Source organism: Loxodonta africana, chromosome 21 (genome assembly GCF_030014295.1).
Source record: "Loxodonta africana isolate mLoxAfr1 chromosome 21, mLoxAfr1.hap2, whole genome shotgun sequence".
NCBI lineage: Eukaryota > Metazoa > Chordata > Mammalia > Proboscidea > Elephantidae > Loxodonta > Loxodonta africana.
In genome coordinates, this window is record NC_087362.1 from 75,937,047 (window position 1) to 75,961,228 (window position 24,182).

Here is a 24,182-nt window from a genome sequence, read left to right on the forward strand (position 1 = left end):
AGTTAAGGGAGTGGGCGTACTAAGAACTGCCCTGTCGTTGTTGTTAGGTGCCACTGAGTTGGTTCCAACTCATACCGACCCCATGTACAATAGAACAAAACACTGCCTGGTCCTGCATCATCATCACAATCATTGCTGTGCTTGAGTCTATTGTTGTAGCCACTGTGTTAATCCATCTCACTGAGGGCCTTCCTCTTTTTCTCTAACCCTCTACTCTACCAAGGATGACGTCCTTCTCCAGGGACTGGTCCCTCCTGATAACATGTCCAAAGTGTGTGAGATGAAGTCTCGCCATCCTTGCTTCTAGTGAGCATTCTGGCTGTATTTCTAAGAACTGCCCAGGGGATATAAGCTTCTAGGCACTGCTGCCTTTGTTGTGTGTGGGCAGAGCAGCTCCAGTAGCCCAAGGCTCCTGGGAAGAAGAATTAATGATTCCCATAGCTGGTAGCCAAAGCACACGGAAACGTACAAGCAATCCCTGGGATCTGGGCCAAAAAGGGGCAGCGTTCACTTTTTCTCTCTGGCACACTTCCCTGTCCTCTAGTTTGTCAATCCAGATATTAACAGGCTGCCTTTGCTTAGAGTGAGGGCACTGGGTTCTAAAACTCTCCGTCAGAGCAAAGGAGGGATTTTGTTAGTGTTATAGCACCATTATGGCCACTTACCAAAGAACCCTTTTGGTTGCCAAGCCAAACATGCTTTCCGCACAGAGTGGCCTCATCATTTCCTACGTGATCCTGCTACGCAGATGGTCTTTGATTTAGCACTCAAAGAAGCAAGAGGCAAAAAATTTAAACTGATGCTCCAGATGGGACTAGGCTCTCCTGCCTCTTCCACTGCACGTCCAGGAGAGCTTCCTGCTGGCGTGCAGATTTCTGAACCGCACACATGACACTGCATGTTACTGGCAGTGTTAGCTCTCAGGGTGTCCAGTCTCGCCATCCTACCATGGCCTGACCCAGGAAGAGTGATGTGGGAAACCAGCCCCGTACTCCTCCCAGTAGCTTAGCTGGCTCTGCTGCAGCAGGATTGCCTGGGGGCCCTGATCTTCCTTGGCCAGGCTCCTTTTATTGCTAACAGGCTTTAGCCAGCACTTTTCCTAATTGTTTCCCCAACCAACTGTTCTCCCATCTCCAGTTGTATCCAGGCTGTTGGTGGTCACCAGCTCTGTTTGGAGATGCAGACAGTACCTGACAATTTTCCAACTGGTCCTAAGCCCTAGTGAGGGAAGTCACTCTCTGCCTCCCTCAGCCAGGCTCATCCCACCTCCAGGTCTGTGTTTCAGTGACTCCCCCAACCAAAAAGACCCCTTCTGCTCCTCATCACGTTCATAGCTGCTACTTGTCCTACAAGGACCATCATCTCCTCAGTTTTTCCCACCTCTTCTGACCTTTATTTGTCCTCCCTTTTAAGATGGAAGAAAATAAAAAAAACAGATGAGCATGTGGAATTATGAAATGAGTGAATGAATGAACAAACCTTACCTTACACTTCATCCTCTGGCATTTTACTCTAAGCTCATTGGCACTATTAAGTCATTTTCCCAGTAAGATTATAAGCACCTTGGGGGAAAGAACTTTCTATTTTCTTTATGGCGGAAGTCACAGAACTGGCCAACAGTCAGCCTTCTTCAGAACGGTCTGATGCAATGTGTGCCCATGGATGTAGCCCTAGGCTGGAATCCAGGACCCCAGATTCTAACCCTCACCCAGACACTCGTTGGGTGAACTTGGACCAGTTTTAGGATTTCTGGGTCTCAGTTTCCTAATCTGTAAAGTGAAGGGATTGAACTGAGGGAGGGAACTCTGGGGTTTGAATCCTGTTTCCCCCTCCGACCATCTGGGTAAACTTGGAAAGGTTACATGTTTTCCCTGAACAAACAGAAACAATCATCCCTTCTTCATGAGCTGTTTAAAGATTTAATGATATGATGTACGCCAAGTGCTTATACCTCTTGCCGTGGAGTCGATCCCAACTTGTAGCAACCCTATTGGACAGGGTAGAACTGCCCCGTAGAGTCTTCAAGGAGCAGCTGGGGGATTCCAACTACCAACCTTTTAGTTAGTAGCCAAGTGCTTAACCACTATGCCACCAGGGCTCCTTCTGAGTGCTCTTAAAAAGAAAATTTTTTTTTTTTTTTTTTTTTTTCGCTCATAGCTAGTAACAATTATAGTCTCAAGGTTCTTGTCCATATCCTGACACTCTATGAGAATATTCACTCGAGAATAATTTGTCAGAGAAGAGGCTTTGCAAATGGTAGGTCATTGTCCCTTTTAAGATACTCACAGGCTGTGTGAATTTCTTGTTAAAGGAAATGCGAGCCAATAGCCATAAGCCAAATTTAGGTGTCTTTGTGTCTTTGAGTGTGTTTCTTGCCAGGTGGAGAAATCCCAAAGCTCCTGAGGTCCCTGGAGCTGAAGGTCAAGGTCAGCCTGGCTCCCACCTGTTTTTTGCTAAAGCAGTGGAAGCCGCCTTTGTCTGGCCCTTTAATGCGAGCCCCACCAGAGAGCAAGCTTTCAGCGGGAGCGATGTAACATGCACATCATGAAGTCAGGCAGACCCTCTCCATGGAAATCAGCATTTATTTGAAGGTTTTAGTGCTCAATTTAGCCTCACCCCGAAGTGACCTTCTACACAAGGCCAAAAGAAAAGTGATTTCTTTGATCGTCCGTCTGACCTCAGGCTGACCTCCTGCATTTTTCAACCCATTTAAATCATGCTGTTCCAGCCAAAGTGATTCTGGCTCTTGGCAAAGAACATTTCACATTTTTACCTACAATTCTGGGCCAATTTCAGATCTGTTCACTTAAATAGCAAGAATAAAGTGAACAAATTCTTTCTGAATCCTTCTGGTCTTGGGCAGTAGAGAGGGAACATGAAGAAAATATTTGTAAATAGCATGAAGCTTTGGGGAGAGACAAGAATCGCAAACTCTGCTTGCTTGGATGTGAACTAACACTTGTTTGGGCCACGTCTAAATTGGAGGAGGATAGCTGTACCTCTCAGGGCAGGGATTGAAGTTCGTTTTTCCTCAGGTAAGGATCAGCATCTTCTCAGGAACGAGGAGAACACTCGGTCATCTGTATCATTTATGATGTGTTTGGCTGCAAGTAACAGCTAGCCCAGCTGGAGCTGGCTTGAACAATAAGGAAAACATATGCTCTCACATGACAAGGGGTAAGGTGGCTGCAGGATCGGTAAATCAGCAGCTCAATGTCATCAACAAGGACCTTCTATCTTCTATGTTCACAAGATGGCTGCCACAGCTTCAGGCACCACATACAGACCAGGCAATGGCAAGGAACTTTCCAGAACCTACCCCTTCACCCGCAGTAGACTTCCCTGCCACATCTCATGTGATGCCTACACCGTGAACCAGTAATCTGCTTCCGTAAAAAGCCAGATAATAAATAGTTTTGGCTATGAAGATCATCAGTTCTGTAGCAAGTACTCAACTCTGCCATTGGAATGTGAAAGCAGCCATAGACAACACATTAACAAATGAATGTGACTGTGTTCCAATAAAACTTCATTTATAAAAATAGATGGCAGGGTGAATTTGGATCGAGGGCTGTAGCTTGTTGACCCTTACTGTGGATCACTCATCCTTTGATTAGCTTCAGGACACAATTGACTATGAAGCACTTCACAGGCAATTTGTCATTAACTTTTAATAATAATGCATGCAAGTGACTTATTTTTATTACTGCCTTCTTTTCTGGCACCTAGCAAAGAATATTCAAGAGGCCTTCATTCATAACCTTGAGCATAAGATCGCCTAATAGGCTGATAAAGTCCAAACCACAGCAAACCCAGGGCACGAAAATAAAATGAAGAAAAAAATGTAAAGAATTTATTTACTAATTAGCATTAAAGTAGACCATAAGGGAAGACTGAACTTTGCTCAGCTTTACAAATTTAACATGGAAGAAAATATTGAATTGCACTTAAGGAGCATGATAATCCCCCTCAACAACACACAACAACAACAACGTAATCTCTCTGAAGGGTCTCTGGATGGTGCTCAGCTGCTAACTGAAAGGTTTGAGTCCACCCAGAGGCACGTGCCTCAGAGGAAAGACCTGGTGTTCTACTTCTGAAACACAGTCATTGAAAACCCTGCGGAGCATGGTTCCGCTCTGACACACATGGGGCTGATGTCTCAGTCATCCGGTGCTGCTGTAACAGAAGCACCCCAAGTCGATGGCTTTAACAGAGAGAAATTAATTCTCTTACAGTCTAGTAGGCTAGATGTCCAAATTCAGGGTGTCAGCTTCAGGGGAAGGCTTTCTCTGTCGGCTCCGGAGGAAGGTCCTTGTTATCAATCTTCCCCTGGACTAGGAGCTTCTCCGCTTAGAAACCCTGGGTCCAAAGAATGCGCTCTGCTCCCGGCACGGCACTGCTTTCTTATTGGTATGAGGTCTCCTATCTCTGCTCACTTCCCTCTCCTTTTATCTCTTGTAAGACAAAAGGTGGTACAGGCCACACTCCAGGAAAACTCTCTTTATACTGGATCAGGGATGTGACCTTAGTAAGGGTATGGCAATCCCACCCCAATCCTCTTTAACAAAAAATTACAATCACAAAATGGAGGACAACCACAGATACTGGGAATCATGGCCTAACCAAGTTGACACATATTTGGGGGGGACACAATTCAATCTGTGACAGCTGCCGTGAGACAGAATCAACTCAGTGGTGACTGGTACTGGTTAAAATCCTTCTGAAAGGATTATAAGTAATATAAATAAATAATATAAATGCATTCAACCCTGTCAATGCTCTGTTGTTGTGTGCCATTGAGTCGATCCCGACTCACAGCAACCCATGTGACAGAGTGGAACATAGGGTTTCCTAGGCAAATCGCAAGTTCTTTTCTCCTGGGGAGTCTCTGGTGGTTTGAACTGCCAACCTTTCGATTAGCAGCCGAGCACTTTATTGTGCCCTCAGGGTTCCTGTCAATGCTCCAGAAACAGGTTTTATATCCCCTTTTGGTTTCTCTAGATTGAAGGTCAGGGCTGAAAAGGATCTTAGCATTTAGTCCAAACCCCAAATTTTACATATTGGGGGGTGGAGGCTCAGAGAGGGCAAGCTGCTTGCCCCAGGTAACACAGTTACTGGGTTACAGAACCAAAACCCAAACTCAGGCTGTGGAAAATTATATCAGTGTTCAAAACATTTGCTGCCCCTTCCAAGTGGAGGGTTATGCAGTTTTCTTCAGGGACAAGCTTGTCCACGTGCCCGTGGTGCCCCTCCCTGCGGGTTGAATATATACCCCCCACCCTGCTGAACTTAGGAGTGGTCACGTGATTCACTTTTGCCCATGAAACCTGAGTGGAAGGGGCACATGTCACTTGTGACTACCATGTCCACCTTTGCCCTCCTCCATGAGATCGGTCACTTTGCGGACAGAGGGCTGGGACCCAAAGTGACGGAGGGCAAGCAGGACAGCCACCGCTGACCCACGATGAGCATATAGCACGTGGAGGGAGTCAACCACTGAGATCTGGGATTGTTTGTTACCACAGCATAACCTCACCCATCCTGACAAATACACAGCCTTTCCAACTCTTTCGCCCCCTGAAGTTAGGGAACACACTTTAGAGTCAGCCTGCTGGAGTTCAAGTTTCAATAGTGGTGTGACCTTGGCCAAGTTACTCTCTCCGTGACTCAGTTTCCTCATCAGTAGTGTGGGGATAACTCTGGTACATACCCCACAGGGATATGGTAGGGAGTCAGTGAGTTATGCATGTGCCTTGAGGAATAAATGTTGGTGACTATTATTCAGCATACCAAGCAGCCCTGGTGGTACGAGCGGTTAATCACTTGGCTGCTAACCAAAAGACTGGTGTTTTGAACCCACTCAGAGGTACCTTGGAAGAAAGGCCCGGTGATCTGTTTCTGAAAGTCATAGCCATGAAAATCCTACAGAGCACAGTTCTACTGTGACACACATGAGGTCTCCATAGGTCGGAATCCGCTTGATGGCAACTGGTTTTATCATTCTACATAGTCTCCCCCTGGCTAACATTTCAGTGCCAGTAAGGACTGCGGGGGAGGCGGGTTCACCAAAGCGGTTCCGTGCTGTTGTTCATGCACATCCAGAAGTCGCTCTTCCCCGTGAGGATGACTATCAAGGCCACCGCAGCAGGCAGGCGGAAAAGGCATGAGAGACTGCTGGGGACAGGTGAGGAGCAGAGGCCGCAGAGTAGACGGTTAGGGCGCTGCTCCCTCCTTCCCATGTACCTGTAGCTAAGTAACCAACCTCAGTGAGCCTTAGTTTCTGCCTCTGTAAAACGGGAAAAATTTAAGTGCCATCCCGGGAGGTAAGATGAGGATTCAACGAAATCATTCATGTAAAAATGCTTATCATGGTTCCTGGCACGTTGTAAGGTTCTCCAGCTGTTATAGACCATGTCGGCATCCTGTTCTGTCTGTATAAGCCAAGGGGAGAGTGGGTACAAGACAAGTGGTAGGAGGTGACCCATCTTTCAGAACACCTGAGTGAGCCACAGGACATCGTAGCCTTGGCCAACTTCTGCCTGCATGGACACATCTCCTCGAAATCACAGACTAATTGCCTGGCTGGAGCCAAATTGGTAGAAAATAAAGTACCCCCATCTGCCCCCGAGTTCCATGGGTGTCACAAACAGTTTGCACTCAATTGCTAACCTAAAAGTTGGTGGCTCAAACCCACCCATTGGTGCCACAGAAGAAAGACCTGGAGACCTGCCTCTAGGAAGAGTACAGCCAAGAACACTCTATTGTCATGGACTGAATTGTGTTCCCCACAATATCCATCAACTTGGCTGGACCATGATTCCCAATATTGTTTGTCCACCAGTTTCATCTGATATGACTTTCCTATGTGTTGTAAATCCTGTCTCTAGGATGTTAACGAGGTGGGATTATTAGTGGCAGTTATGTTAATGAGCAGGACTCAATCTACAAGATTAGGCTGTGTCTTAAATCAATCTCTTTTGAGGTATAAAAGAGAGAAGTGAGCAGGGAGACAGGGGAACTTCATACCACCAAGAAACAAGAGCCACGAGAATAGCGCATCCTTTGGACCTGGGGTTCCTGCTTTGAGAAACTTCTAGACCAGGGTAAGATTGATGACAAGGACCTTCCTCCACAACTGACAGAGAGAGAAAGAGCCTTCCCCTGGAGCCAGCACCCTGAATTCGGACTGCTAACCTTGTAAACTGTGAGAGAATAAATTTCTCTTTGTTAAAGCCATCCACTTGTGGTATATCTGTTATAGCAGCGTTAGCTGACTAAAACACCTATGGAGCAGTTCTACTCTGTAACAGGTGGGATGGCCATGAATCATATTTGTTTTGGATCTCCTCCCAGTAGTCCCTAGGTGGTGCAGTCAGTGAAGCACTCTTCTACTAACCAAAAGGTTGTTGGTTCTAATCCATCCAGAGGCACCTTGGAAGACAGACCTGGCTATCTGCTCCCAAATGGTCACAGCCATTGAAAGCCCTATGGATTGTGGTTCTGTTCTGCACACATGGGTCCCCATGAGTTGGAGTCAACAGCGGCTGGTTTGGTTTTCGGTTTACCCAGCACATAGCTGGCATGGATTTATGTGGCCAGCAGGGACTGCTGGGTCCAGCTGCCACATCTGGGGAGTTGTAGGGTGACCACACTCAGCCTGGCACAACAGCTGCCCCAGAGCTGAGCGAACTTGGGCTCGATGACCTCTAGATCCGGATTGCACATGACAGGAAAAAGCTCAGGTCAGGCCAGCAGGGCGTGTAAAGACACACTGATTCCCTTCACCTTGGAGAGTCCAAGCTTGGTGCGGAGATGCCTGTGAAAGGACCCTCCTTATTTATGTCCTTTCCTGCCACCTCCTTCTTGGTGTGCATCCTTGGCTGATGGCAGCATGGCTGCTAAACTGCCTTGGACAGGGCACCAGTACGCTCACCAGACTGGGAGCTGAACCTGAACCCGCTTCTGCCTCTGCTGGCCTCACTTCCGGCTCTGCAGACTTCGGTCAGACAAGAGTTGGAGAAAGACTGACTGGAAGCCAACCTCACAGGCATAGTCCTTGACGTGCTGGCTGTTGACATCTCTGTAGTAAATCTCAGGTCCTTAACAAGCAAATGGTCCTCGGATGGGAGCACACCAGCTCCCGCTGCCCGTGTTTGAATGAGTTCCTCAGATGCTGCCATTCGCTCGGGCACACTGGTTCTGAATGCTCACTCTGTGCCCGGCACTGTGCCTTCTGCATGTTTGGGAGGAAGGAAATAGGTAGGCAGCCAAGACTCAGAAAGGGAGTAGAGAGGAGGGGGCACCAAACGGAGCTCTGTTAATCAACACTGCCCTGTGCTGTAGCTAGAACTCAGCCTGAGTCCAGGAAACATGGCTGGGCCTTCAGCCCTCAGGGTGTGGCCCTTGAGAAGTGGTGTGCAAGTCAATCAGTCAATCAACACACCAGCTGCCACTGAGTCCAGTCCAACTCATGGAGGCCACGTATGTTGCAGAGCAGATTACCAGGCCTTTCTTCCGAGGCACCTTTGGGTGAATTCAAACCACCAACCTTTCAAGTAGTAGCCAAGGACTTAACCATGTGGTCCACCCAGGGAGTCCTGTACAAGAGCCCCTAAAATTTTCTATTGTCTTTTCCTTCAAATGTCCCCATAAATTAGCAGTGCTCACTCTTGGGCTACTTGGAATACATCCTACTGGCATCTGCCATAGTGAACCTTGAGGTTGGAAAGAAAGCCCTTCATTTGGGAACCGGGGAGGGTTATGACTGAGCCAGGGGAGAACCCAATGAGGGTGTATGAGAGGTAAAAATACAAAAATTGGAATATCTTCAGTAAAGCAAACAAAAATCCTCACAACTAGACCAATAAACAACATCGTGGTAAATGGAGAAAAGACTGAAGTTGTCAGGGACTTCATTTTGCTTGGATCCACAATCAACACCCATGGAAGCAGCGGTCAAGAAATTGCATTGGGCAAATCTGCTGCAAAAGACCTCTTTGAAGTGTTGAAAAGCAAAGATGTCACTTTAAGGACTAAGGTGTGCCTGACCTCAGCCATGGTGTTTTGAATCACCTCATATGCATGCGAAAGCTGGACAATGAATAAGGAAAACCAACGCCTTTGAATTGTGATGTTGGCAAAGAATGTTGAATATACCATGGACTGTCAAAAGAGGGAACAAATCTGTCTTGAAAGAAGTACAGCCAGAATTGTCCTCAGAAGTGAGGATGGTGAGACTTCGTCTCACATACTTTGGACATGTTATCAGAAGGGACCAGTCCCTGGGGAAGGACATCATGCTTGGTAAAATAGAGGGTCAGCAAAAAAAGGAAGACCCTCAGTGAGATGGATTGACACAGTGGCTGCAACAATGGGCTCAAGCATAGTAACAATTGTGAGGACGGAGCAGGACGGGGCAGTGCTGTTCTCTTGTGCAAGGGGTCGCTATGAGTCAGAACCAACTCGATGGCACCTAACAACAAAATAATTGCATAGCAGCATTTCAGGGGAGTTTAATTTCCTACTGCATTTTAATGACCAATAAAGAAGATATAGAAATGTCATTTATGGAGAAACTCCAGCATTTTGTTTTCCTGGTTATTCTAATAGATCAAACAGAACATATAATACGATTTAAAAAAAAAAAAGAATTGGCCACACACTGTAACCCATCTTACACGCTGCAGATCTCTGTAGTTGTCACTCAGGAAAGACAGGGGTGAATAGGAGTGAAGGTGGGAAAAAATTCTCTTTTCCTATCTGATCACAAGGCACGGAAACTGTTACAAGTCCTATTCTTAGGCATTTTCCCCATTCTGTTTAAAAACATCCAAGTTTTTAACTGGAAGTTACAATGTATCCATTTTCGAGCACTGAGATGGTATTGGTAGGGTCACATGAGACCCTGGGGGTTTTAGGGAATGAGGGGCAGTTTTTTTTGTTTTTTTAACACATTTACTTTGTCTGCCCTCTTTCGCTATCCAGAACCAGCCCCAAGCCTGCCAAGGGATGAGGTGGTCCGGACTGGGCGAGGCAGGGAAAACCAGCTCTGCCCCAGCTCAGCTTGGGCTCCGTGGGGTGGCAAGGAGGGTGAGTTACGGGGGCCTGCTGAGATGATAGCCCTCCTTCTAGTTATCGCATACACCCTCCTTCTCTAAAATCACGCAACATAGCCCCCACAGGGACCCCTACAATCGGACTTTGTTTTCTGCTGCTAGTAACATTGCAAACGCGGAATCTGGATTCTCAGCAAGGACTTCGGGCTTGTCAAACTCAACCACCTGAAAGTCAGAGAAGAACTGAAGCTGTCAGAAATCATCTACCCACCATAATAAAGCCCAAACCATGTGAACCTCCAGGAAGGGGAAGCCTCCAGCGCCCTTCACCTTCCCATTTTCCATGACCAGCACGCGGTCGCAGTTGAGAACTGTGTTTAAGCGGTGGGCAATGGTGAGCACTGTGCAGCCTCTGAAGGCGTCTTTGATGGTGTTCTGAACAAGAGTGTCCGTCTTGGAGTCCATGGAGGCAGTGGCTTCGTCAAGGAGAATGATCTGTTGAGGAAGGAATATTGTAAATATCACACTAAGCCAAAGCAGTACGGAGAGGAAAATGTATAGATTTACAAGTGTCTTTTCTTTTTTTCTTTATTTAAAAAGGGGAGCCCTTTAAAAAGGAGAAAGACTGAAAAGTAATGAGCTAAGTAAGTATCCATCTCAAGAAGTTAGAAAAAAAACCAGCCGTCTTAGTTATCTAGTGCTGCTGTAACGGAAATACCACAAGTGGATGGCTTTAGCAAAGACAAATGTATTCTCTCACTGTCTAGGGGGCTAGAGGTCCAAATTCAGGCGCCAGCTCCAGGGGAAGGCTTTGTTTCTCTGTTGGTTTTGGGGAAAGGTCCTTGACATCAATCTTACCCACTCAAGGAGCTTCTCAGGGCAGGGACCCTGGGTCCAAAGCATACAATATTCTCCTGGCTCTTGTTCCTTGATGGTCTCAGGTACCCATGTCTCTCTGCTCACTTCTCTCTTTTATATCTCAAAAAAGATTAACTCAAGACACAAGATAATCTTGTAGATTCAGTCCTGCCCATTAACATAACTGCCTCTAATCCTGCCTCATTAACATTATAGAGGTGGAATTTATAACACATAGGAAAATCACATCAGATGACAAAATAGTGGACAGTCACCCAACCCTGGGAATCCTGGCCTAGCCAAGTTGACACACATTTTGAGGGACACAATTCAATCCATAACACCAGCAAAATAAAAGCCATGCTAACCACCTTCATTTCTCTCAAACTGACTTGCTGGAAGAACAAGGTTATATATTCTTAGGTCCTCTTTTAAGTGATTAATTCTAACCCTACAATCTGGAAGGAAGAAATAGCCCACAGGCTTTATCCACTGCGCTAACGTGAGTGGTCAGGAGAGCAGGAGGTATCAGAACAGCACTGTAGTAGCTTCCTGCTGCTGCTGTAACACATCGTCACTAACTTAGTGGCTGAACACAACACAAATTTAGAACAAAACCTATGACAGCCTGAACTCAAGGGGACTGCCTTGTTTTTCCAGGTCTTGCAAGTTTCCCACCTTTGACAGGGTGCAGTCTTACCACTTTTCTGTTGCTCTCTATTAGTGGAAAATGTTTTAGTTTTCCTTCTCTGACAGGTTTCTGCCTTACAGGCGTTCCAGCTTTCACAGGTTTTGCTCTAGTATAATTCTGGAGGTCGAAAGTTCTAAATGGGTCATATGGGGCTAAAATCAAGGATTTTTTATAGAGCCGTGTTCCTTCTGGACTCTAGGGAAGACCCCGTTTCCTTTTCCTGGTCCTGGTGGCTGCTTTCTATTCCCTTTCTCTGATGGCTCTGACCTCTGCTTCCCCAGTGTTGCATATTCTTCTCACTCTCTGACCTCCCACCTCTCTCTACGGGGCCCACCTGGGTAATCCAGAGGAGCCTCGCATCTCAAGACCCTTCACTTAATCACATCTACAAAGTCTTGTTCGCCACATCAGCAGACATAGTCACAGTTGCCAAGGACCAGAATCTGGACATTTTGGGGGAGGCCATTCTTCTGCATATCACAGTGCTGGTTTCTAAGATGGAGGACTTGAGTTCTGCCCAAACATTGTTTGACTCCATTACTTACCATCCCCAAGGCTCCCGTTTTCTCATCTGTAAAAGGGCTTATGCTCATAACCCATTTAACAGCATGTGGCGCCAGGCAGCAAAAGAAAACCAAATCTGTTGCCATCAAGTCTATTCCAACTCATAGTGACCCTATAGGACAGAGTAGAACTGCCCCATAGGGTTTTCAAGGAGCTGCTGGTGGATTTGAACTGCCGACCGTTTGGCTAGCAGCTGAGCTCTTAACCACTGCCTGACCTGGGCTCCACAGACACTTCAGCCAAAGATTAGACAGGCCCATACAACCAAACGAGACTAAATGGACATGCCACCCCAGGGCAAAGGACGAGAAGGCAGGAGGGGCCAGGAAAACTGGTAGGCCCTAAATGCATGCCACGTCCCTGTCATCCAGGCCTGGGAACACACTATGGGGTCTCTGTTTGATCAGGATTCAGAGAATGGGGTTTCTACAGCAACATCAACCCCTTCCCCAGAAGCAGCAAGCAAGGATGGCTACGTCCCTAAGGAAAATACATGTACATTTCACAATTCCCATGTCCTGGCATCCTGATGGCCTTCTTCAGTGTCCTGCGTTGTTTATCAGGGACAAAGGTAAAAAGCCGAGAGGCAGGTTTTTCAAACTTGAACCACTTAGGAGAACAGACAGAATACCTACGCAAATTCGCCCAGGGGGAGACCCAGGCCAGGGAGCTGCTATTGCTGTCAATGGTTATTTTTCAATTTCTACCCTGCACCGCTTTATCTTAAGAAAAAGCTGCTGGTTTTTAAATGGTCCGATTGCTCTCTCTTTGCTGGAAGACGAACGTGTGATTCGGCCTCCCGGATGGAGGGGCCCTGCGGGAGAGATCCAAAATTTGACCAATCCATTTCCCATGTTGTTGCCTTACTTTTGAATTACGGAGGAGTGCTCGGGCCATACAAAGCAACTGGCGTTCCCCCACTGAGAAGTTCTCCCCATTTTCTGTGACTTCTGCCTGTAATTTTTCCGGGAGTTTCATTATCTATAAAACACAGAAAATGCCGCATTTGTGCTGATGATCTATAAAATTGTCCCACATCGCCTCTATTGATTGTCTGTCTCTTGCATTCATCAGCTTGCTTTATTTTACTGTGGAAAAGAAAACACAAAACAACAATCATTTCAATATTGCAAACAGGCACCAGGGAAAGGCCAGGCAGTAGGTGGACAGCAATAATTTAAAATCACAGTATGATTCATAGAACCCCGTAGGCACCTCGCCAAAGAGCACAAATCCTGCATGCATGGCTCCAGAGGACACATGAACAAGTGCAAATGGCTTTCTGAGTCCCCGTTTCCACGGACAAAATAGTGGTGGGACAGAGGAGGGGGGTTTCTGGTGACCAAGAAAGGTAAGACTTGTTAGCTGGACAAGTCACGGTGGCTTTGGGAGAAGCTTATCTCAGTGCCACATCCGGGGAAAACACTCCCATGGGCTGCAGAGGTGGCCACGCTCACCTGCTGACTCCAACTGGAGCTGAGGATCTTATGGCGCAGAGTCCTGCTTCACAGGCAGTTCAGACCACTCAAACCGGCCGTACTTGCCCTTCCTGAACATATCACACCTCCCACCTTTCTGTGACATCATTTGGATGACCAAATGAGGCCAGTGGCAGAGCAGCAGGGCACTCCGTCTGTTCTAGAGGGAAATGGACTTGGGCTCAAGACTCCAGTCCACCACTGGCTGGCCTGGACGCGTTACTTCCCTGCCCTGAGCTTCATTTCAGCATCTCTAAAATTGGGGTAACGCTTCAGCCAAAGATTAGACAGGCCCATACAGCAAAACGAGACTAAATGGGCATGCCAGCCCAGGGGCAAGGACAAGAAAGTAGGAGGGGACAGGAAAGCTGGTACTGGGGAACTCAAGGTCGAGAAGGGAGAGTGCTGACAGACTGTGGGGTTGGTAACCAATGTCACAAAACAATATGTGTATTAATTGTTTAATGAGAAACTAATTTGCTCTGTAAACCTTCATCTAAAGCACAATAAAAATAAATAAATAAAATCAGGGTGACTGTACCAGCCTGAGAGGGCTGTAGCAAGGATCAAGTGAGATGATTGATGGAGAGGTCTTGGCCGGATCATCTCAGAGGGCTAATCAGTATTACCTATTGTTGCCTTTCATAATGAGAAGTAAATAAGGATCACATTAACTGACCTACATGGTGCCCACAGCAAACCTGGTCAAATGCTGGCCAGGTGTTTGTGGAATTAAAACCTGGGCCAGGTATCTAGCACTTGTTCTGGGAAGCTGATTCATCCTGGACCACCCCAGAAACGTACTGTGTCTCTCATGAATGTTCTTTCCAGAACCTGCCAGAGCATCTCGTCAGTGTGGCTCTCAAAGGGATCCAGGTTGTACCTGCAATGAGGGAAAGGAGAGGGAGCTGGATTTTTGAGGGTGAGAGGCTGGGGGACGGTTTTCTGCAGCATGTGGCCAAGGGGGTGGGGGGCGGCGGTATGTAATGGCCTTACAGCTTCAAAACTGTGTCAGCCCAGGATGACAGCCCATTAAGTATCAACTCAGACCACAAGACTGAGGACCCAGAACCCCATGACCAACCAGAGACCACCGAAGCAGGCAGGGACATGTGCAGTGCTGCCAAGAAGTAACACTGAGCTAGGCACCCAGGAAGACGCATCTGGACCTTTCCATCACCATGTGCAGCAGAGCCGATTTTTGTTGTTATTGTCGCCTGGTGTCAAGTTGACCCCCAACTCATGGTGACCCCATGCACAACAGAATCAGACTACTGTGATTCATAGGGTTTTCACTGGCTGATGTTTGGAAGTGGATCACCAGGCCCTTCTTTCTAGTCCATCTTAGTCTGGAAGTTCCTCTGAAACCTGTTCAGCATCATATCAACATGCAAGCTTCCACTGACAGATGGGTAGTAGCTGCGCATGAGGCTCAATGGCCAGAAATCAAACCAGGTCTCCTTCATGGAAGATGAGAATTCCACCACTGAGCCCCAGTGTGGATTTTACCCGGTACAAATTCATCTCCTTTTGCTCTTGGCAGAGAGAAAGGAAGAGAGAGCAATTCAACCTGCCATTCCATACACCCCACCTTCAGAGTGACCCTGTGAGCTGCAAGAGGGACATGACCTATGGTTCCCAGAGCCTTGCAAAGGGTGAGTATGCAGGGCGAGAGTCTAGAATTTCGACACGTGGAATGTATTTTTCACACACGTTTTCTAAATAGAGCCCCCTACATTGTCTGGCCCTTCATGGGAGAAAGATCTCTCACATTCCAGGTGCTGCCCTGGACTAATTGAAAAACCCTAGGCTGAACTTCTGATGGGATTTTCAAGTTTAATTTGATTCTGTGGTTTTCTCTTTCTGCCCTGACCTCAGATCTTCAGCCCCGAGAAGCGGCAACTCCACTGTCCTTGTAGCTCTTCACAGCTTCTGTTCACTCCTTAGCCAGTTGCCATTGCGTTGACTCCGACCTCAACTCATGGAGATCCCATGTGTGCCAGGAGAGAACTGCGCTCCAGAGGGCTTTCAGTGGTGGATCTTTAGGAAGTAGATCACCAGGTCTTTCTTCCGAGATGCCTCTGAGTAGACTAGAACCTCCAGCCTTTTCATTAGCAGCTGAGAACACTAACCATTTACTCCTCAGCAGGAATGAATTAATGTACTTCCCAGAAAATGGCTACGTAAGTAGGGTAACCATTTATCTACTGTGCAAACTGAGGCACTTTTGAGAGTGGCCATTGCAAAACCAGATGGGCTGGGGCACAGGAATAAACCAGGGCTCTCCTGGGCAAACTGGGATATCTGTTCAGCCCACGTATAAGCATCTTGCTTGTCGCTTACTAATAATGTAATTTACACAATACAAGTCACGTTCAGGGCCTTGGTCCCCAGATTCTCCCAGGGCTTCTCTTAGAAACGGGCATCGGCAGTGTTCATGAGCACTTCAGGATGCTGCTTCCCCTCAGATACAAAACCCCCGGCCAGCTGCACCTCAGGGACTTCACAAAGCTCCTGGTCTGCCTGATTTCACTATCCAAAAATAGGAATGCACGATGATCAAAAGCAGCTACCTTACTGTACCTACGAACAGGACAGGGTCCTGGGGGATCACAGTCAGCTTGGCCCTGAGGTCTTCTAAACCAATGGTGCAAATGTCCACCTCGTCAATGAAGATGGTACCGCTGGCTGGCTCCACCAGACGAAACAAGGCCATTCCTAGCGACGACTTTCCTGGGGGCAATAAAAGCAAAAACAACAAATCAAGCATTGGCTTGTACTTCCACCATATCAAGGCGTTTAATTAAGGGACTTTCAGATGCCATGAAAATGGCTCCGCGTGGAGAGCTGTGCAGACAGGATCCCTCACCGCGCTGGTGGCCACCGGCAGCCCTACCTCTCGCTCATCCTCTGGGCCTCGTTCAACAGGAGTGATTCTCATTTAATTCATTCAAGAACTCATGTGTGTTTGCTTCCAACGCCCCACACCCATTCAACCTGAAATCCTCATTTACAGTAAAGAGATCTGAGGGGGGAAAAATCCAGCCAACCCACCACCCATATATATCACCCTCTGGCGGGCTTTACTAGCACATCCAGCGGCAAGTCAAAGAAAACAACCCGGAAGGCACAAAAGCGGAGCTTGCCCGCACCAGAACCTGTTCTTCCGACAATCCCGACCGTCTGCCCGCTCTGGATGTTCAGGTTCAGCCCGTCGAGAACAAGGGGAGTGCTGTCTCTGTACCTCATCTGATAGTCTTTGAATGTTATCTCCCCGTGGCTGGGCCAGTCCTTGGGACAGGCCTCCATCTTGAGCCGGTGAGTGCATTCAGGAACGCAGGTCTGGAAAGCAGGATAATGAACGACGGGTAAGTAGCCATTCGCTTTGCTGCTCTTCCATTCCTTCGCTCACTCACACGGTTCTAGGCACCAGGGCTCGCTGGTAGTGAACTAGTCCCATAAGGACCCTGCAGTCAAGGAGCTCAGGTACTAGTGGGAAGTCAGGTGGTAACAACAACCAAAACATTTTAGAAACGAAGACAATAAAACAGGATATTGTAATAGAGTATGGCTTATAGGCGGTGGCAGTGGTAAAAGCAAACTGGGGATCAAGGAAGGCTTCTGTGAGAAGGTAACATTCAAGCTGAGACCTGGAATGAAGAGAAGATGCCAGCCACAAGATTCGAGGCCAGAGCCTTCTAGGCAGAGGGGACAGCTAGTACCAAAGCCCCAAGCCTGGAACGAGGTTGGGTGATTGGAGGAAGAAAACTAGTGTGGCCAGAGCTTTGTGATTAGACAGATGGAGAAAAAAAACTGGCAAGGCACAGGTAACGCTGGGCCTTGTAGACCTGGGCAAGTGTCAGCAGTGTGACCCCAAAGCTGGGTGACAACTCCAGACTGAGTCTTCAGATTTGCAGAATTCAATGAGCTGTAATTTCAGTATCTATTAGAGTCATCATGGGGCCATTGGTGGTTCAGTGGCCGAATTCTTGTCTTCCATTCAGAAGACCCAGGTTTGATTCACAGCCAGTGCACCTTATGAGCTGCCATCACCTGTCTGTTGGTGGAGGCTTGCACGTTGCTGATGCTGAACAGGTTTTGGTGGAGCGTCCAGTCTAAGATGGACTAGGAAGGAAGGTCTGGCCATCAATGAAAACCTTATGGATCACAACAGCCTGTTGTGCATGGGGTCAGCATCAGTCAGAGGCCAACTGGATGGCAGTTAACAGTAACATCAACGATGAGTCATCATGGTGCCAACAGTAACATCAACAAAGAGTCATCATGGTGCCAGCAGTAGATAGAGGACAAGAATGCAGGATGTCAAACCCAGAGGTCTTTCGAGTTACATGGAAAAGGAATTTAAATTTCCTAAAAGCCCAAGAAAGGCAAAATCTAATCAAGAAGTATAGCCACTTGGCTGGGCTACAAAACCAGGCCCTCCTCTTAAGTTATGAAGAAGTCCTAGTTAGTGACAAGAAATAGGGCCCCTGTGTGCCTCATCAGGGTGGCAGGCCAGCTCAGTCTCTGGTCAATATGCAACCTCAGTTAGCTGAGAAAATAACTGTATCCCTAGAGAGTGAGCATATTTAAACCCTAGAAGATTTAGAATAAAGAACAAAAATATTTAAGGGAAGTAAAACCAAAACAGTAGTATTTTTAGTTTAAGGAGTCTACCGATTTGGTGTTTTAAGTATTTGTAATATTAATGGAATTTGGGATTGTGATTCTAATTTAAAATATATAATTGAATAATTGATATAAACATGACTTTAAGTTAAAAGCTTACTGTTTATATACAGCATTGGAACATTTATGAGAATGCAAAGCTCACCATATTTGTAAGTTTAATTTATTAGATTTATACAACTCAGGGAGATTTGTTTGTTAAATCAGATATTTGAGGTACTTAAAAAGAAAACTGAATGTGTTAAATTTTAAAATAAAGTTTAAAATGTTTAAAAATGTTTAATTAAATTTGTAAAATGGAGCCAAACATTATTCAAATGCCCTTAAAAGTGATTGCTAGAATTGACTAGACTACTTTTCAAAGCATAGCAGGACTTGGAAGCTGAGCATAAAAGCTTTTAAAGGAGAGTCAGACTACTTTAAAATTTACAGTTTCAGCACACCTGGACTAAACGAAAAGCTGAGAAGATTCCTGAATACAACCACTTTGAGGGACAGCATAGCAGGGGCTGGGGTCTGGGGACCATGGTTTCGGGGGACATCTAGGTCAACTGGCATACAAAGTGTATTAAGAAAATGTTCTGCACCCCACTTTGGTGAGTGGTGTCTTGGGTCTTAAAAGCCTGCGAGTGGCCATGTAAAATGCATCAATTGGTCCCAACCCACCTGGAGCAAAGGAGAACGAAGAACACCAGAGACACAAGGGCCACATATACCAGAGACTTCATCAGCCTGAGACCAGAAGAACTAGATGGTGCCCAGCTAGCACCAATGACCGCCCTGATAGGGAACACTGAACAGAGAGTCCTGGATGGAGCAGGAGAAAAGTAGGGTACAGAACTCAAATTCACGTAAAAAGACCAGACTTAGTGGTCTGACCAAGACTGGAGGAACCCCTGAAGATATGGCCTCAGACTCTCCATTAACCCAGAACTTTAGAAACAAAGACAAAACAAATTTACAATTTCAATAAGCCAAATATTAATTTTTAGAAAACAAATTTGCTGAATTGTCTTGAGGGAAACCGCCTTGAGGGAAAAAGAATTTTTTTTTTTAAAGAACCTCATGTTTAATATCAAGGACTTTAGATTATATTGTGAAGGATTTTTAAGAAGAGTGAAGTGGTCACATTTCCTTTTCTAAAAACAAATCCTGTCTCAGGGAAAAAGCTTACAGTGAGACTGACACGTAACACACTAACCCTGCTGTCTAATTTTAATCTGGACTTCTAGTCTAACGGCTATGTTTCTGAGAAAAATGTGTTTTTCCTCAGTGGTCAAAATGAGGGGTCTTGACCAAGAGACTATCTGTACCCTTCAAAATACCCGTATTCAGGAACAGTGTTGTCTGGGTGCTATTGCCAGCAAGGTATTTTTGCAAGATAGACAAAGAAAATACAGGTAAGCATCTTGTGACCATGATCTAGGCATCCTGTGAGACTACCTGTACTCTTTAATCAAAGCTGTTACTAGTTGGCTACCAATCAGTGTCTTGCTGCTATACCCTCTGAACCAACAAGGTGTCTATCTCCTGCCTTGCAAGATCCCGCCTCCCACTTCCCTAATCCGAGATGGGCCCGTGGAGCATAACCTGTGGCTGATGGCTGCCATAGCAGATAATTATCCCTGATTCAGGCCCCGTCTTCGGACACCGCTCTTATCTCCATGAGCTGTGCTGTTCCCGGTTTGAACTGTAATCTTTGCTCGGGATAAACCTCTGTGACTTTATCGTAAACAGACTGGGTTTTCTGTACCTCGGTGACACTTTCAATCCTGAATAAACCTCTCTGTTTGACTTTGAAACAGCATTCAAGTTTTCTCGACAACAGTCCCCTTCACACCTAAAAACTTCAGATATTTGACAAGTTCTGCTGGAAGTAACACATCCCCTCTCCTTCACGTCTGAATTCTTACCAAAATATACTCCCTGAGCAGCTCCACGGAGGTGAACTTGGCTTGGGTCTCCGTTCCCGTTCGCACACACACTTGGAGCAGCCCACTTAGCTGTGTGAAAGGAACAAACAGCCACAATTAGGTCCTGTCCACATCTGGGTTCCGCTGTTCCCCCTTTTGGAGTCCCTAGGTGGTGCCAACGGTTTATGCGCTCAGCCGCTAACAAATTGGGGGTTCGAGCCCACCCACTAGTGTCTCAGAGGAAAGGCCCAGCGATCTACTTTTGAAAGATCACAGCCATTGAAAACTCTGTGGAACACAGCTCTACTCACACACATAGGGCCACCATGAGTTGGGGGTCACATGAGTCACGGTCAACTCAAGGGCCCCTGGTTTGGGCTCCCCCTTTCAGAGGGGCAGAGCTGTGAATCACCCCAGCTCTGCCTCCCTGGGATCCACACAAAAAGGAGGCCTGCATCCCAGCCAAGCGCCCAGGAGTGAAGATATTCCTGCTGGATGTTTTGCCTTTAAACGCTTCCTTTGTATTTAGAAACAAACAGTATTTACATTTTTTCCTGGCGCTCCAGATGGTAAGAATCATCCCCCTACTGCACCACTTGATCACACGCCTCTCCGTTTGAGTGGTGGGGAATTGCTGTCGAACAGGAATTTCACGGGGAGCTGATGAACTATTAGGTGTGGGTCCCTTGCTGCTACCTGGCGGGGTCCTGCACCCCTGTGCTATCCCCGCTTTGTGCCACCCACAGCCAGAAGCAGCTGAAAACCTGGTCACCACAGATCATCAGAGCTCAAAGATCAGAAAACCATCAAGCCCAACTGCTGGCCTTAGAAAAGAGAAAACCAAGGCCCCGATGGCAGACGCGGCTTGCTAAGGTCCCCATCCTTAGGCTGGGACACCCCAGAAGCCAGCCCTGAGATGTGAGCACAAGTAGTTTGTTAGGGCAGTGTGGTGGGCTGAATGGTATCCACGTCTTGTGAAGGTGGGGCCTGTGGAGGTGGGGCCTGTGGAGGTGGGGCCTGTGAAGGTGGCCTGAGAGGGAAAAGGGTTTTTGCAAATGTGATTAAGTGGAGGACCTTGTGAAGAGATCTTCCTGGATTACCTACAAAAAAACCAAAACCAAACCCATTGCCATCAAGTCCATTACCAAGCTGGACTTGTGGCAAGTGCTCTGGTAAGAGAGGAGAGGAGAGGGCCCTGAGACGAGGAGAAGGACTTGAAGACAGGGGCAGGGATGGAGCGATGCTTCAGCAAGCCGGGGAACGCCGAGGGTTGCCATAGCCAGGAGAAGCTGACGAGGCCAGGGAAAGATTCTCCCCCAGAGCCTTCAGAGGGGCCCTGCCAGCACCTTGATTTCAGACTCTGACCTCCAGAGCCCTGAGACAACAAATTTCTGTTGTTTTATGCCACCAAGTTTGTGGTAACTTGTTACCACAGCCCTGAGGAAATAACAAGGCAGTAAGCCCAGGAAGTGCCGTGGAGGACGGGAGAAGTGAGGTGGGGAGGGGAAGGCAGCCATTGCAGGCTGTGTTCACATGCAGGTTACTGCTGTGGGCACCTGAGGCTCAGGCCCGCCAGGGACCTCTGGGAGGCAGTACAGAGCACACTGCAGAGCTGCTCGTGAACGGGTGAGGAGGCTGCGGTTTATATGTCTGCTAACTCCCTTCCGCACCTCCAGTCTGGGCTTGGGCTTGGGCTGAGCATCCTCCGTGGGCGCAGGGAGTCTGTTGGCCTGCCCTGGAATGGTGGGTGCTGACGGCACACGGGTGGGGTATCAGCAGCATCTGCCTCAGCCTCCAGGTGAGCTAGAGGCAGGACCATGCCTTCTTTCCTCAGTAACAGCCATTTATTGAGCTGTCCCACAAGCCAGGCACCACCAGAGAGGCCGGTTCGCAGAGGTGAACATGGCAGACAAAGTTCCTACACCACGAAGTTTACATCCTAGTGGGAGCCCTGGGGGGCACAGTGGTTAAGAGCTCAGCTGCTAACCAAAAGGCCAGCAGTTCAAATCCACCAGCTGCTCCTTAGAAACCCTATAGGGCAGTTCTACTCTGTCTTAAAGGGTCGCTATGGGTCAGAATCAATTTGACAGCAGTGGGTTGGTTTTGGTTTGGTTGAGAGGACATTGGGCAGTTGACTTGATGGCTTTCTGATCTACAAGCTCTGATGATCTGTGGTGACCAGGTTTTTAGCGCAGGGGTGCAGGACCCCTCCAGATGGCAGCAAGCGGCCCACATCCAACAGTTCAAATTGGATGGCTCATAAAAACAGACATGGGGGAAAGATGTGTCAGTCTGTTCTCGTAAAGATTACAGCCTTGGAAACCCTGTGGGGCAGTCCTGTAGGGTCGCTAGGAGTCAGAGTTGACTGCACAGCAGTGGGGTATGAGAACAGAAATGTATTGTCTCCCAGTTCTGGAGGCCAGTAGTCAGATTCGGGGTGTCAGCAGGGCCGTGCTCTTTCTGAAGGTTCTGGGGGAAGACCCTTCTTGTCTCTCCCAGCTCTGACAGACCCAGGCATTCTTTGGCTTGCAGCTGTAGCATCACTCTGTCATTCCATGGCCTTTCCCTCTGTCTGCCTCTCTGTGTCTCTTCTCCTCTTCACAGGACACCACTCAGAGGGATTAGGACCCCCCCTACTCATAGTAACTTTAATGATAACATCTTCACGGATCCTATTTTCAAAAAAAGTCATATTCACAGGTACCAGGGGTTAGGATTGCAACATAAACTTTGGGGGGACACAATTCAATCCATAACAATTGCCCAATGTCCTGTCAACCAAACCAAAACCAAACCCACTACTGTCAAGTCGATTCTGACTTGTAGTAACCCTGTAGTACAGAGTTGAACTGCCCCATAGGGTTTCCAAGGCTGTAAATCTTTACAGAAGCAGATTGCCACATCTTTCTCCCACATCTGTTCTTATGAGCCATCTAATCTGAGGTATTATAGCAGATCTTGGAAACTGTGGAGACATGTTTGATTGTCACAAATGTGTGTGGGTGCTGGGGGGTGCTACTGGCATCTGGTAGGTAGAGGCCAGAGATGCAGCTAAACATCCTACAATGCATAGGACAAACCAAACCAAACCCACTGCCATCCAGTCGATTCCAAATCATGGCAACCTGATAGGACAGAGCAGAACTGCCCCATAGGGTTTCCAAGGCTATAAACCTTGCGGGAGCTGACTGCCACATCTTTCTCCCGTGGAGCGGCTGGTGGGTTCGAACAGCTGACCTTTCGGCTAGCAGCCAAACCCTATAACTTTGCCACCAGGGCTCCTCAATGCATAGGACAGCCCCTCACAAAAAAGATTATCCAGCCTAAATGTCAATGGGGCTGCAGTTAAGAAACCCTGTCTTAGAATACAAGCAATGCTCCTACCCCTGGCCTACAAAGCCCCAGCCCCACATCTCCTACTCCTCCGTACCCCTCAGACCTTATTTCTGCCACTTTACTTGAGCCTCGTGAACTGCTGAGTTCCTCAAACTGACCAAGCTCATGCCTTCCCCTAAGCCTTCCTTGGCCTCTCGGGCTGAAAGAGTTGTTCTTCAGATCTTCCGTGGCTGGTCTGTTATCATTCAGGTCTCAGCTCAGAAGTCACCATCATAAGAGGCCTCTTCTGACTGGTGAATCCGATGCTGCTTCCCCGTCCCCGCTGCCCATGTTGCCCGGCTATATAGTTTCCATGGCACTTGACCCACTGGCCACGTTGCCTGGCTATATTGTCGCCATGGCACTTGACGGCTTTCTGAAGTCACCTCATCATTTACTTCTCCGGGATAGAACATGAGCTCCATGGGGGCAGGGGCCTTGTACAGCTTGTCTGCTGCTGAACCCACAGTAGTCAGTGCAGTGCCTGGCTCACGGTAGGATCTAGGTGGCTATCTGGTGAATGAATGAATGAGCCCTGCCCATGAGAATCATTTCC

General features: G+C 47.5%; 1 protein-coding gene across 4 annotated transcripts in view; it reads right to left on the reverse strand.

Annotated features, from left to right (window-relative positions):
• Positions 1 to 9,932: 9,932 nt before the first annotated feature.
• The window catches only part of LOC100668934 (ATP-binding cassette sub-family C member 12), an 83,548-nt gene continuing 69,298 nt past the window's right edge, over positions 9,933 to 24,182 (reverse strand). For all 4 annotated transcript variants that reach the window (XM_064274136.1, XM_064274134.1, XM_064274135.1 and 1 more), the window contains 7 exons: positions 20,252 to 20,341; positions 16,802 to 16,991; positions 16,223 to 16,382; positions 14,454 to 14,532; positions 13,039 to 13,152; positions 10,389 to 10,553; positions 9,933 to 10,283 (listed from right to left, as the gene is read on the reverse strand). In XM_064274136.1, the coding sequence (XP_064130206.1) occupies positions 10,191 to 10,283; positions 10,389 to 10,553; positions 13,039 to 13,152; positions 14,454 to 14,532; positions 16,223 to 16,382; positions 16,802 to 16,991; positions 20,252 to 20,341 (891 nt within the window). In that variant the 3' untranslated portion in view covers positions 9,933 to 10,190. The remainder of the gene's footprint in view (positions 10,284 to 10,388; positions 10,554 to 13,038; positions 13,153 to 14,453; positions 14,533 to 16,222; positions 16,383 to 16,801; positions 16,992 to 20,251; positions 20,342 to 24,182) is intronic.